At 37.0% G+C, this 15427-nt stretch overlaps 1 protein-coding gene across 4 annotated transcripts in view; it reads left to right on the top strand.

Moving 5' to 3' along the window:
- The window catches only part of LOC107208068 (uncharacterized oxidoreductase ZK1290.5-like), a 44818-nt gene that overhangs the window by 27383 nt on the left and 2008 nt on the right, over positions 1-15427 (top strand). For 3 of the 4 annotated variants that reach the window (XR_004498466.1, XR_004498465.1, XM_015635961.2), the window contains exons 4-7: positions 4155-4246; positions 9317-9499; positions 10024-10083; positions 12221-12322. Coding sequence is in view for 2 of the 4 variants with exons in the window: in XM_015635961.2 (XP_015491447.1) it covers positions 4155-4246; positions 9317-9499; positions 10024-10083; positions 12221-12316 (431 nt within the window). In the remaining 2 variants the exon portion in view is untranslated. The remainder of the gene's footprint in view (positions 1-4154; positions 4247-9316; positions 9500-10023; positions 10084-12220; positions 12323-15427) is intronic. The other variant, XM_033516320.1, reaches the window with a different exon arrangement.

The following is a 15427-nucleotide window of genomic DNA, read 5'->3' as shown; positions in this document are numbered from 1 at the left end:
GAACACGTGCTGTTTCACAGATTTAGAAGTTAATTCCTCATTGATTCTGTCTAAGAGTAGTCTGCTTTATTTATCAAGGCTTTGGCTTTCAGTCTGCATGTGGGGCACTCAGCCTACAGCTTTGATTTAGCAAGTTATGCTGAAATCAAATCTTGTATGGTTTGTATGAGTAGTGCAATTTACACCCAGCGTGCATATCAGAGAGAGTGTGGACCTTTCCAACCTGTGCAACCTTCGTTAATAAAGATACAGTGACTGCTGTTGACCTCTTGTGAAAAGTTGATCCATTCGTGTTTTTATTCTGTGGCCTGAATAGAAGATACAACAGAATGGGCACTGTTCACTCGACGTGGGAATTCTCTGTTGCTCTGACTCATGTAGAACAGCAGGGAGGGGGAGGAAAACGGGCTCCACACACCCGGTATCCAGTTTTGTAATTTCCAAAATCTTTTTGATCTAAACTTTGCACGTTTAATATTCCAGAGGGTATTTGCGAGTTTGATAAAAGTCTGTAGTAGTGCTGGAGAAAGATAAGGCTCACTATTGTACTAAAACACTGTATTGGTGCCAAGACAGTATATTTATGCTTTTCTGTTGCAAGACTAACAGTGCCCATCAAACTTTGTATAATTTGGTATTATACAGAGTAAAGATAAAAATACCCAATTGTTCTCTAAGTTGCAATACAAAATACTTTAATACTCAACTATATTGCAAACCAGTCCATTAGCATGATGTAGTGATTCACAGTAGCTGGGAGAAATAGTGTGATGAAATGTACCAATGTGGTGGGGACCAAGTTATTTTTGTGTAGAATAGAAAAGACCCTTACTTTTTCCCCCATTCTAATCAACTGTTATTTTGCCCATATGTTTTCTGATGTGTCTTGCAGAGTTTCATGATAGGCTTTCAAAGCTGGATGAAATTTTCTGTTCCAGCATTGTGGTCAGTCAGTTTTTAGCATGCATAAAAGAACCAGTGTTCCTATGTTTTTCTTTGGGCCTGTGAAGTCAGAGTCGCAAGGAATAGAACAAAGCCTCAGAAGATATAACAGGAGCCTTTGGGAGCTAGTGGGGAATTGCAAACTCTTTGTTTATTGCACCTGGCACTTTCTCAAAATCTGCTTCACAGGGGCCAGACCAATCATTTCCTCAAGCAGATAAGAAGGATGCTTTCTCTCCCTGAGTCAAAGCTCTGTGAGTTTCTAAATAAGACAGTAAAAATGTATATTTTAAGGCTACTTTCTAGAGGGATTATAGATAATATATTGCAATATATTTTATCTCAGAAAACCTGAACTTCAGGAATAGTTAAAATAGTTAAAAGTATGGACTTTAAAACCACCTGCAATCACAAGAGTTGTAACAACATGCATTGTGCCTGAATTGTCTGAAATGAGATTTTAAGCATTCTAAACAGGTATTAAATTGGAATAATAAAAAATAAATTTGCTAAGCACAAGCAATTTTCAAGAGCATTCAGGTGTATTTGAGACCCATGTCAGGAGCTCTGGGGAACTTACCTCCGTTGGTGTTCCATGAGAGAGGAAATATAAAGAAATGTGTCCCCTGCATCTCTCAGGTTGTTTCAAGGCAATGAGTCAGGACCATTTTACACAAGTTTCTTAATATGCATATTTTTTATTTCTGCTGTTGATATGGTTTCATGGATCTTGTTTGATAGACATAGTCACAAGCATCAATCTGTCAGATAAAGCCCAGGAGCTAACCAGATCTTCTGTTTCTTATCCATCTTTTCTTAAATCTTTATTCTTAGGAATTAATCCAGAAGATGTAAATATGGAAGTAATTCTGTATAATCTTCTTCTTAAAGGCAGTCTTTCAGAGATTTAGACAATGCAGAGCAACTGTTTTAATCTTCCATCAGGCAAATGGAAGCAATTCTCTACAGTAGAATCCTTTGAGTGATTGTTCAAATTTAAGCTCTGTTTTCCAGTATTATGAATTTCAGTTTCCACCATGGATTGAAATAAGATTTTTAATACAGTTAGACTGTAAAATAGTTTTATTATTTTTTGTATTATATATTGTAATTTAATGCAAAAGTCCAAACATTTTAACTTTCATATATTAAACAGTAAATAATACCAAAGCAATGGAGTTGAAATGAAGAGTTCTAACTTCACCAAAACCAAGTATGTGTATTTAATGAAAGTAAATTGTTTTAAGAGTATTCCCTTAAGGAAATACTAGCTCTATAAAATCACTGAAATTCTAATTATTTCTCTGTTTTCTGGGAAAATGTTACTTTCTTGGCAGTTTTGAATTAAGCTTTCTCTGTGAGACATCATTCTAAACACACAAATGCTGTAATACTGATTGTAGTAGAAATGGTTTAGATGGCTTTTAATGCAAAACATAACTGACCTGAAATTTCTTGATGGGAAATCTAACATGATGGAACAGACTTCAAAGTCTCCTGTGAGAAATATGCTAGAAGCAAAATATCTTAGAGTATACTGTAGGGGGAAAAAATTGAAGCTTTTCATGGAAATGTACCATTTCATGTCTGTGACTGAATTTTGTTTCATTTCAACCTGAAATGAAAGCTTGGTTCTTCAAGGGCAATAATGGCATGTTTTTTGTAACTCCTTAGCTTTCAACAATAGTGTATAATATTTGGGTTCACCATTGTGTTAAAACCATGTTTTTCTGTGTGGCAACTGACTGCTGTGGCATAATGATTTATTAGTGTTGACACTCGAGGGTTGTTTGTCAAAAGCTCAGCTTTTGCTCCTTCTGGCAGATTACATACAAATTATGTTAATCACTATAGTGCAGATTTTAACCTAATTATGTTATACATCTTGAACAATTATAATTTCTGTAAGGGAAAGATGTCTGGCATTTTATTTGTTAATATATTTTTTCTTCTTTTGGTATTCCACGAAAGAAGCTGCATTAAAAAGTGATAGTATGTGTGGAGATTTTTTGGTGCAGCTTATGTTTTAGCTTATGCTGCTAAAATATGTGAAAGCTGATTTTATTTTTTAGGACTTTAACAATCTGTTTATATGAATTAGCAGCTGTAACTTCCCTTTCAGAATTTCACAAAGGACTAGCAAAATGTAATTTCTTTTTTTTGTATATAGATAACACACGTCTGTGCTTCTTAAAGGATTGGTCTGCTCAAATCTGGATTAACAACAGTGATCAGACTTCTGTGTTCACACACAGAGACAGACTTTCCATCTGTAGCATTACAAACTGAAATGCAGCTCAAATCAATCCAGACAAAGTTCACATACTGAAGAAATTAGTCTGAGCCATGGTCCAGAGTGCACAGCCTAAGGAGACCCCTCCTAGCCTAGCCCCAGCTGCCTGCCTTGCCAGCTGTGCTTAGCAAAGCAGAAGGACCAAACTATCCCAGGCAAGTCAGGGCTGAGGGGTGGTGGCAGGCCAAGACTGGGAGTTGGCCTTTATCATATCTGAGGTTTGAAGGAAGACATCTGATTTGTGGCCTGTCAGCTCTTAATTTGTACACATGCATGCACATTTGAGGTTTATTTAAAAAATAGCCTTCATATCACCTAGGTCCCATTTGATTTCATTTGCTTGTCAACAGGAGCTGAGAAATCTAGCTACATTTTTAAGCTTCATGGTTCCTGCTAGCTACTGCTCATTAAATTGAAGATTTTAGACTGAGTTTTACGTAACATCTTGGAATGATCTAACAGAAAATAGGCAGTGTGACATGGTTCATTTGGGCTGCGCGTCCTTGGGTTGTATTGCTCACACCTTATTAGTCTTCAGCAAATGTTCTACTTTCCTTTAGTTTTGGCAAGCTGCTTGGAACACCATTTCCTTCTTTTCATTCTGGTGGAGTCCAATTGTTCTTTGCTTATACTACATCAGCCTTTCCCAGAATTTAGCCTAGAGTTTTTATACACTGGGGAGTTTCCAGTGTGTTTAGATTATAAAATGATTTCCTAATGTGACTGTGACAGAACCACGCTCTCAGATAACACTGTCAAACTAGATCTCAGTGCTGTGTTTCTGTGTTTCTTTGTGGTATTTTGCCATACAGAAATGATGTGAAAAATAATTTTGTCTCTTGAAAGTGATATTTTTCAAATCATCCACCCAAGTAGTTAGGATTGTCCCAGAACTTTTTCTTGTTCTGTTTTTCTTTAGGTTTGTGTAAATCAATTGGTGTAAGCAATTTTCTTATCAGCCATCTTGAACAACTAAAGGAGGACTGTGTGATTACTCCACATGTTAATCAGGTGAGTGCATACATGCATTTGAAATATCTGGGTTTGGGTTCTTACTTTGGTTTTTTTGGTTAGCAACCTCCTCCCCTCTCCTATGCATGAAAGGCAACACCCAAACTATTTCCTTAGTCATACAATTTCTTTTTTCATTTCTTTTTACATATTGAAAACCATTCAGGAAGATGACCCAAAGGGTAGGGAAGTCCTTCCTCATATTTCCCCCATCCAGTTTCTCCCAGGCTACTTGTTTGTGTCTGGGTACAAGACACAAATGACTGGTCCCTGTGACAGTTTTTTGACGATAAAACTGTTTAGAAATAAAATTCAAGAATCACAGAACATTTAGCATCTTTGGAGAGAACCAGTTTTTGGAAAGTGTGTGTTCAAAAACTTTTGTACTTCCTGTAAGCAACACTGAAAGCCTCAGTTAATTATATATCCATGTAAGGGTGCCCTTCCCTTGCTCCCCTCTCATTTCCTATTTCACATAAGTTCAGTGAACTCCTCGTTTAGGCAGGTGCTGTGATAGTCCTGGCAGAATTTGTTTTGCTGCCCTAGGCAGATCTAGGACGGCCACCTACATACCGGCAGGCTGCCAGGACACTCAACAAATGTTCCCTTGTTGCAGGTTTCTGCCTACAGCTGTGCTGGAAGTTCATGCTCCCATTCCTTCCACCTCCTGCCAGAGAAAGTGTGTGTATGCTGACAGGGATGTGGGAACTGGAATGGATGGAGTGCAGGCACATGCTTTTCCCCTTCGTACAGGTGGTCAGGATTTCTGGCAGCTGTTTATGGTTTAATGTCATTAACAGCCATACAAGGCTTGCTCAGAGTGCGACTCTCAGAACCAAACAACTCTGATTTTAGCTGTCCACTATGCTAAAGATTACTAAAGGACAATTAATTAATGTTAAAATAGCAAAAAACCATATAAAATATTTAAATTCACTTATTCAAAATAAACCATTGAAATAAATATATGTTAAAGTGGGCAGGTTGATGACTGTTTAATAATAGGTGAATTTAAACAAGGTTCAAGAAACATCTTCAATACACATCTATGAAGACTTACTAGAGGCTGGCATTAAATGTTACTGCCTGTTAAGTAATAGCTTTTCAGTGTTCTACTAAAGCACTGCAAGGAAGAAATAGTGATTTTGTTTTGAAATTTCCTCTTACCCACAGTGCCAAAATGTGTCCAGTAGTACTTTTTCAATGGTGTTCATGCATGGAGACAAGCTGTTTCCTGGTGCTATTTGACAAAACTCCTTTCCTGAGGCTAGGAAAGAGGAGATGAGAAGTTGAAGTGGTGGTGATACTGAGGGGTAGGAGAGGGCCCTTCCTAATAATTTCTTTGAGGTGGTAACAGCATCATTCTGAATTGAAAGCAAAAATCAACAGTGAATTACCCACACCATTGCCAAGTGCTCCACCTTAAATAGTTCTGTTGTAGCAGTAAGTTATACTTTTTTTAGAGTTAAAGGAATTTTATAAACCATACTTCAGCTTATCCTCAAACAAGTATGTATTCTGTTTTTTGCCTAGTGTTGGAGAGTTACTGAGTCTGATGATAAGATTACTTAAGTACCATCAAATAAATAATGAATTTCTAAATTCAAATTGGGACTGGAAATGCTCTACTGAGTTCTTATTTCACTTTCCACAATTTATAGTACAGGTTTTTTACTATATTTATGCATAAAATAGTGTACTGTTTCAATGGACTTAGAAAAATATAAAACATTTGCAAATAGCCATTGTATACAAAGTCTAAATATTGAAGAAATAAGTGGAGAAAAAATAGTTCCCTTTTGGAATTCAGGGTGTTCTTACCGTTACAACAGTCCCTTTATGATATTAAAATTGAAAGTTGGGTTTTTTCTGTGAAGAAGAGAAAGTAGGAAGGCAGGAGAAATAAGCAATTCTTGTTTTAAAAGCCAAGTTTTAAGTACTGCCTTTCTTCTCAGTTCCTGGGGAAAAAACAGTATCATCATGTCTTTTAAAGAAGTAGGAAAGGCCTGTCTTTTCAAGAATATGGTATTGCTAAGTTATTTATTATTAAGCAAGCACCTTTTAAAATTTCAATATACAATTAAAAATACGGGTAAGTACTTTATTCTAGCATCATGTAGAGTGAAATTACAAATTAGAAGTTCCAGGTTTATGTGCCAGAGTTTTGTAATTAACTTGGCAGTAGGAAGTTTGGATTATGCTCAACTTTGAAGTCTCTCTGAAGGCTCATAGCCCTGTCACTCACTACAGGAAAAAATGTATTTTATAAATATTTAATAAAGATGTATGTTTAATTTACTAAAGTGATGTGCTGAACCCAAATATAAACTGTTCCTCTATGAATTCCACGTAGGAATGTTCATCAATATTTTTCCGGTCCTGCAGAAGTGTGAATTACCATGTAATGACCTCAGAGAGACATGGTTATGTTGTTGATATTGCCATTTATATTGAGCTCTGTTGTGTAAATCTGTACAAGTTAAAAATTCATATGAGACATCAGAAAACAACCCCTTTGTGCATAAACTCACCTAAACTGTTCCTCTATATAGAAAATATTCATAGACTTTCAGTGTTTTCAGTATTTCAGTTTCTTAAAGAGAAAAAATGGGAAGACAGCATTCCCTTTGAGAAAATTACTGCATTCCAGATGTGCAGAAACTTTATCACATGAAAAGGACCACAGCAGGGTGGAAAGAGTCAGGCCTCTGTGCACCATCATCTGAGGTATGACTTTCTAGGGCCATGTGTCAGGGTTGTTAGTAGGCTCAACTTTTCCCCACTTGCTATGACTGGTGTAAAAAACACAGTGCTTTAGTTGGGGGTTCCCTGTGGCTGAGCATGTAGCAGCTGTGAAGTTCTGTAATGTGAACTGCATACTGTTCTGTTAAACAGATGCCAGTTTTTACATACCAATCAATCAGGGTAGAGTGCCTGAAATGATCGAGATCTCCCTCTGCCATCATGTGACAGCCCTCGCCTGAGAAAAGTCTGGTGACGAAAATAGCAAGGGTGGGGCAAGACAGGAAGCAAGAATTGTTATTTTGAGGGGAAGCAAATGTTGACCACTCACCTTATGCCTCTTGTGGCTCAGGATCCTACTGCCTTGCATTCAGCTGCTGCTAAACCTTCCAGAATTTTTTCATTAAAATAAATTAAATTCAAAAGTCCTTATTTTATCTGATGCATTTGATTATTTTAATAACATATTTAAGAAGAAAAATACTTGCTTATACCAACAAAACTGCATGTGTCAAAATTCAATTCACAAAATGTGGGAGTCTCTAGATTCAGTGAAAGGCACAAAGTATGATCTTTTCAGGTAGAAAATAGTTGTTGCTGTGTATTCTGCTTGTGAAGCAGGCAGGTGATATCTCAGCATACTGCTCTTGATTTAAGCACTTCTGATGTAACCTGGAGCTCTGCTGCCTGGAATCTTACTAGAACAGCAGGTAAATTCTACTTGCAGTTTAATTAGTAATAGATGCTGAATAAGTCACATGATGCCGTAGAGGCACTGCAGATGTTTCATCATTTGATCCTAAATACATCATTCTTTATTTAATATTTTCTGAGCTATGCTATTTGCTATACTTACTGTAAAGAAGATCTGCTAAAATTGCTTATTACTCTTGTAATAATCTAATAATACACCCTGCTTGTTCTTCCATTTCTCCCCTCGTAGTTTTGTGTAGACACAATGAGACTATTTCATGTCCATCTTAGTTGCAAACAAGTGAATAACTGTGTGACCTAAGCACTGCTCTTACACATATAAACATGAAATACAAAGGGTACTCAAAGGTCAAGAAACATCAAAGGTTGAAGACATGGATGTCTGCTGCTTGAACCTTGTTCCCGAGTCCACCTAGTAATTTAGATCATAGCAGCTTTAGGCTGACTCAGCCCAGCCTTCCAGGGGCACAGTTTTTTCTTAGCTCATGTTGAATGACTGCCAGCCTATTGTTCCTGACTATTGTTGTCTGAAAAGACAACATGTACTAAAGATGAGAAACAGGAAATGTTCATTTGTCCTCTTAGAGGCAGAAGAAATTTTCCAGATTCCATGTATTGAGGTAATTGCTCAGAAGAGTATTTTTCTTCAAAATGCGTAAGAGTTCAATCCCTGGAACAATGCTGATGACCAGTGACAAAAATGCGTCACATGATTTTGTATTTTGTAAAAGAAAACACTACCCCACTTTGATCTAAATGCAGAGTAATGTATGCTTCTTACAATGAATAGACTGTGAAATACTTATTTAAATAGCTTATTAAGGGACATTATAGAGTTTCTTTTCTGGCTTTAGCTACATGCCAGAATATGTCTCTCCTCTGAAATCATTAGTGTCCAATAACTTCTTTTTCTCCCAACTACTGTGTCTTTGTAGCTTATTACTTTTCCTCTTTTAACTGGTTCTTGGAAATTTATGATCTTCCTTCCTTCAAAGGGTCTCCTTCACACGTCATTCCACAGCATGATTGCTTCCCTGCACAAGCTGATGGTGACACCACTGAATACAGGATTTGCTATGTGCAATCCTTGCCAACAGGTTTTGTTTCCAAGGTCAGGTCCTCACCCTAAGCAAATTGTTCTGGTTGCTTGCTTGCAAACCCAGCCCCTGCACAGCCCCCTCCCCTCACCTGGGCAATTCAAAGATCATTAGAAAGAATCATTAGTAAAGAAATAGAAAAGGACATAGATTTGGGGAAGGGAGAGTAATCTCAAAGCGCCAATGAAAATGACCTGATGCTGACTTCCACTGTGCATTTGTATATATTTCTTAAAAACAGAGCAATAGTCAAAGTCCAGCTGCAGGTCAGGCAGACAACTGCACTTGTTTCTGAGAGAAACATAAAATATAGTTAACTGTTGTGCCAATTACATGGTAAAATACAACTCTTCATCTATCTTCTAAAACTGATACCTTACATCTGCTTCCCAGAAGCAGTGACTTAGTGCATGTTCTATTTTTTAAACTAGAGAAAAATTATTTTCATTTTCATTGCTCCTTTCTACAAAGTGTACTCTCAGGGTTTTTACTAAAAATTTATTTCTATTTATCTAAGGTTGAATATCACCCTTTCCAAAGACCTCAGGAGCTGGTTGATTATTGTAGGAGCAGAGATATTGTTTTTGAAGGCTACTGTCCTTTAGCCAAAGGTGAAGCACTCACTCATCCTGCAATCATTCAGCTGGCAAAGAAATATGGCAGAACTCCAGCACAGATTTGCATACGCTGGAGCATACAGGTAATGGAGGATGGTAATAAAAACATGTCTCCTTTCTCAGGAAAAAAAGGCAAGTAGTTTGGGGTTTGTGCATCAAACCAGAATTTATACAGAAGGTATTTCTGCTTTATATGTTGATATTGTGAAAACTGATGTCTGTGCTGGAAATTTAGAATGTAGTACACAAATCATGCCACTATTTCAAATATTATTTGAAATAATCTGGTTGTAGAGAATAAGAGCCACCAACAAGAGATGTTTCCAAAGTTAATGTTACAAGCAGTATCCCTCATCATTCCATTTATGTCATTCAATATGAAGTACTAAGCAACGAAACAGTGTATTGAGTTGATATACACCATATAATGTGTTGGAAATCAACAGTGTATAACTGCAGTTGCAAATGGCATAGAGAAATCTCAGTGTCCCCCAGAAGATGAAAGTAAAGCCTCAGAATATGTGAGGAATTTCTTGTAATGGTTTGAAGATAGACAATTTTCTTAAAATTTGTTGATTTTAGTGATGAGAAAGATAATTCTTTTCAGAATGGGATTGTCACTATTCCAAAGTCAACAAAGGCAGAACGGATAGAGGAAAACTGCAAGGTAAGATTTGGTTATGCACTCAAGTCTGACTAACATCCGAATAAGAATTTTTAATATTTTGGTTTGCTTTCCCATTTTCCTTCCCAGGAAGGAATATACTGGGGTAACTCAGTCAAAATTGGCAAATGATGGTAACATGAAGTGACCCCAATGTAGGGAAAAACTATAACTCCCAACTGTCAGAAAAGACCTGAAGAGCTAATCACTGTGTATAAAGAAAAATCCATAGAAGACCTTTTGTAGTTGATTTTTGTAATTATCAGTTCTATTTATTACTTGTCTAGTTGTAGGACATCCTAATCTGGTTATGGTTACATTCTTTTTGTGATAGGCGCACAGGTCAAATGGAAGGATTTTGGATGCTATGCATAACAGTTCATGGAAGCTTTAAAACTCACTTGGGGATAGCTCCAACATGAAGACCTTCTAAGGAAATCACAGTCCTGCCAGAGCTGACTCTTCCCCTACCTTCTCCTTCCACTCAATGTGCAGAAAAGCTTCCAGCATGAAGGGGCTGGACAAAGAAAAGTGGGAATGAATGAGAATTGGCAGTGTGATTTCTCCCCTGCAACTTTTTAAAATTTCCTTTTAATACCAAATAGTTTTAATTCGTTACTTGCTTTGTCTCTCTATTTCTCTAACCTAAAAGTCTTCTTTCTTTAGGGTAGGCAAAACCACAACTTATTTCCAAAAATATTATAGAGGTATGAACTGCTACGGCAAATCTGGAAGAAACTTTGCAAGAAGACAGGAAACTTCTGTCTGCTTTTTATATTCTTCTGTGTGTGTGCAGAGGTGTGAATCAATATACATGTAATGAGGATTTCTGCTGGTGGCCATACCTGTTTATACAGCTCCTGCTGTTGATTGTTTATTCTGAAATACACACTGCCTTCTGTGGTACAAGCACAGCTGCTTGTGGTAGTGTGTTGGGAACCAGATCAGAGAACAAAACCAGTTTAAAAATCCTTCCTTATACTTTTATTTTCCCTGATAATATTTAAAATCGAGATTAATTTCACTTTTTACAGAGTTAACTCTATGGCATCACCAATTCACACAACTGAGGGACTGTGTTACATCCAAACTTAAAACTCTTTAAGATGGAGAGTGGAAGGAACGGGCACAGTCAATTGAGTGTTGTTTATCACATCTCCCTTGTTTCCCTCATGTTTCTGTGTTGGCCTCTCTATCACTTCTGGTCAAGTTGATCCTCATTAAACCCTCAGTATATAATACATAGGGTTTCTATGACTGGTTTAAGCTTAAAAAGCTTGAGAGAGCACTGAGATTTGAATACAAGAATCATTCCAGAAGAGTGGTTGCTGGATAATGTAAGATGGGAGGAGCTCATTTGGCTACAGTTCAGGCTCCACGGAGTCTTTTTATTGAGCACAGAGCTATTATAAAGAGAACAGAAGCAACTTCCTGATGATAATGTCTCAATAGACCACCTGCTAAGAGAGCACTCACACCATGGTTCACATGGCAGGTGTGGCCACAGGAGAAAGCAGTGGCTGTAAGAACCTGTGTTTGAAGACAGGTGATTGCTTTCAAGTTGGAGTTAGTACGGAGGCACTGTAGCACTGTTTCTGTATTTAGCCGATTTGTGAGAGTTTTGTTAAAGTAGAGTCATAGAGAAGACAGTCTTTGGCTTGTTAGCTTTGTGAATGTCCTGATACCTTCTCTTTTTTCTGAAGTTCTGAGAAAGAGAACTGTAACACTCTAAACTGAACATTGGGATGTAAGTGAAATACTGAGCTCATTCTTCCAAAGAGATTGAAGTCAGGGTATTCCTTTACCTACCTCTGGCAGTGACAATAGAGAGTGCTGTCAAAAGCAGCTTTGATATTCCCCTTGTCCTGCATCCTTGCCTGAGGCCAATGTGCTACAAAATCATCTTAACATAGTCTGCAAATAAAAATGAGTCACTAAAGGAGCAAAAGACCCAATGGAGCCTGTCAGCTTGATGGAATATTTTTCTATGACAAAATATAATTAGAATTTTTCGAACAAAAAATATATAAAAATTTGGCCTCACATTTAAGTGAATCTTAGTGAGTTAAACACTAGAATATATATCAGGTTGTTGATTTTCTCTGTGTTCATGATGTTAACTATATATGTATTCCCACAGGTGTTTGATTTTACAATAGCAGAAGATGATGTTGAAATTCTGAATGGAATGCATGATGGGAGACATGTTTCCTGGGATCCAACTTCTATTGTGTGAATCAAGGTTTGAGCTGTTTTTGCTTTCTCAGGGATCAGTGAGTCACACCATGTAATTTCAATTCATGGAAGGTTACAGTAACAATCTAATCAAGATAGTGATGTTTGCTAGTAGTTATCACTGATTTGAAATGTTTAACACTGGCAACAATGTTAACAAAAGATATTTTTGAGGGCAGCGCTTCTGTACAACCCTCAAAGAGATTTTATATTTCCATCTCAAATTCTGTTCCTCAGTTCACTGAAGTCCATACAAAGACTCCTATTTATGCCATGGACCCTGCATCAGGCTGTTTAATTCAAATGGGGAGGTACTTCTTGAAAAATGCAGGGCAAAAGTGCTACCTGATAGCGTGCAATATAGGTGTTGGGTATGAAATAATTTTTCAAGTACTTCATAAGAGAGATACAAAATATAAAGAAGAAAAAGCTGGATTAATAAAAATGGTACTGCCATTATCATAACAGAATTTATGTTGTACAATGTACTGTAAATCTCCATCAAAAATATAATCTCATTGCAATACACAATATCTGAACATCACCAGAAAGGTTTTATGCATATCACAGCATTACTATGGCATTGACTCAGAGTTCTATGCATATTAGTTACTAGCCTGTACATAAATCAAAGTAGAAATCTTTCCAGACAAGTCCAGGTCCAGATAAACTCTTTGCAGGGCCAAGAGGTGAGCAGCAAGCTCCATGAGACAAAAAGACATCTTTGTTATTACTTACTGGAAATGGGGGTGAGCTTCTTGTAGCTTTTTGTGAGAATTTGTTTAGATTCCATTTTGGGTTTGTTCAGGAAATCCCATTAAGAGACTATACTGTTCCTCAGATTTTCTTATAAAATAGGTATCACTACAGAGAGATGAATATGGATAAATGCAGCTCACAGATCTGTTTTGAGCAATATGCCTGCAGAATCTATTGGCTTAGTATTCAATTTGCAGTCACATTGGTTTGATATTTTAGGAGTTCCTGTGTCTAGAAAGGTATGGGAAATCTGATTATGATTTATATTGTGTATGGACTTCCTGAGGCAGTTTTCCCAGTGCTGTTCTGCTTTAGTCATATTGTGAAACAAAGCTCCTTAGCTTTTTATCAAGAAGTGACTTACTGCAATCACATATTCTAGCCCACATTGTTTATCCTCCAAGTGTAGAGCTTCTATACAGCTTGGCTAAAATCTAGACAAATTTACCTTTTGGATAACAGATCCTCAGAATTAATATCTAGTTCTTTCTGGTAAACTTGTCCACAAAAAATTTGTCTAGATTTGCCTCTAGAATCATTTGTATGAAAAACAAGATAATGTTTGAAATGCTGTTCACTAATACCTGCAAACATGTGGTGTTCTGAGAAATATACACAATCTTCAGAGCAAGGTTATTTTCTAGTTTCAAGCATGGCCTGCAGTCTAGGAGCCTCCAATACCTGGGGATACCATTCTAGGTGTCTAAGAACAGCTCTGTACCTGACTCAGCTATTGTGATGAGGGATTCCATAGTTCCAAACAGTAAGGCTCATTTATAAAACTGATGTAATTTTTAGGCTTTTTTTTTTTTAGCTTTTGCATTAAACTGTGGCAATGACTTAGTGAAAGTTGGAAAGATTGTCCAGAAATAAACCTTTCTACCAGTAGCTATCAGCTAATACTGCTTTTGAAAAGTCTCTTTCTAGAACAATGTTTTAGCAATATGGAAAAAAAAATTAAAACTGTGCTGTTGAGGGACTCCTTGCTTCCCAGTGTAAAAACAAGGTCTAGAAGTGAGTCATCTGCCTGATATTACCTAAATATGGCTTTTGGCAGGGATGACTTTCTAAGAATTTACAAAACAGAAGTTGGAGTTTCACCTCTAGTTCTCTCTAAAGAAACAGACATCACATCAACATACTGCTTCCAACATAAATGATGTGTCAAAGGAATCAAATCTTTATCTAGGTTAACAAACTCTAGCTCCAGTATTACCAGAACAGGGTCAGTTAGGACAAGCTACATGGCTAGAGCTCCATGCTTGTTAGGACACTTTTGGGTTTTTGCACTTGATTCTCTGATCACCTCCCTGTTCTGAGCTAATTGGAATTAAACCAGATCTTGCTAATGCCCCACATAGGTGACATTAGGCTACTGTGAGAATGGCTTTGAATCATTAATTTATTTCAGTGTTCCTTCTGTCAAAGAGATTTTTCAATGTTTTTTGGTGTCTGCACCTGCTTTTGCGAGGAAGGCATGCCACCATTTTCTCAGTCTAGGTCATGGTATCTAAGCAGTTCACTGATTAATGAGAGGAATAATCAGGAATAGTATTACTAAAAAAGCATTCTTGAGGAGCAGCTGTAGCATACTTTTCTAATTATATTCAGGGTGAATTGCTGTTGGTTCAGGACTTTTTTTCTTTGCTGAGTTTTTTTTTTCTTCATTTTAGTTTGTAATCTTTCCTAGCATTTCCATTGCTGCTAATTAGTGCTTTTAGAAATACAGAAGAGTTTAATTTTAGCTGTGTACTAAGTGAGGTGTAATTTGAGACAGCACAAGATTTTAAGTGCTGGGACTCAGCTGACCCAAGCTATCTTTCTCCCAGGTGTGATGAGCAGTTCTACACATTATGCCTCACTTATAGCCATTGTTTTCTGCTAGAAGCTGTAATTGCCCAAGAGACTCTGAAATCCTATTATCTCCTGTGGCCTTGGGATAGATCACTGAAGCATCTTCCTTTGACTGTGGCATTCACAAGTTTAATATCATGTTAATTTCGAATCATTGTGCAAGTCCTCTTACTTTTGGTAAGGTTGCAGAAGGAACGACAGACTCAGTGGATTCATATTTTATGCTCCAATATACAACTACATTTGCATTACTCTGGCAGTGATAATTTTCTTAAGCAAAGGCTGCTGAAGAAGTCCACATCACCTCATCTAAATAAACCTTTCTAAAGTATTCCCAACATTGATCAAAGAAATAAGACAACTAATAAGAAATTGGCAAATGAACACTAATAAGATTTAGGAGTAGCAGGGAGGATTGATTTAAGGTACAAGATGCAGAACACAGAAGATCAAAATGGTATAAAAGTACTGGACGTACAAAACCAGGAAGTTTATTTAT

This window comes from Parus major, chromosome 8 (genome assembly GCF_001522545.3).
Source record: "Parus major isolate Abel chromosome 8, Parus_major1.1, whole genome shotgun sequence".
NCBI classification, from domain to species: domain Eukaryota; kingdom Metazoa; phylum Chordata; class Aves; order Passeriformes; family Paridae; genus Parus; species Parus major.
Note: the sequence above shows the minus strand (reverse complement) of the source record. Positions and strands in the feature narration are given on the sequence as shown.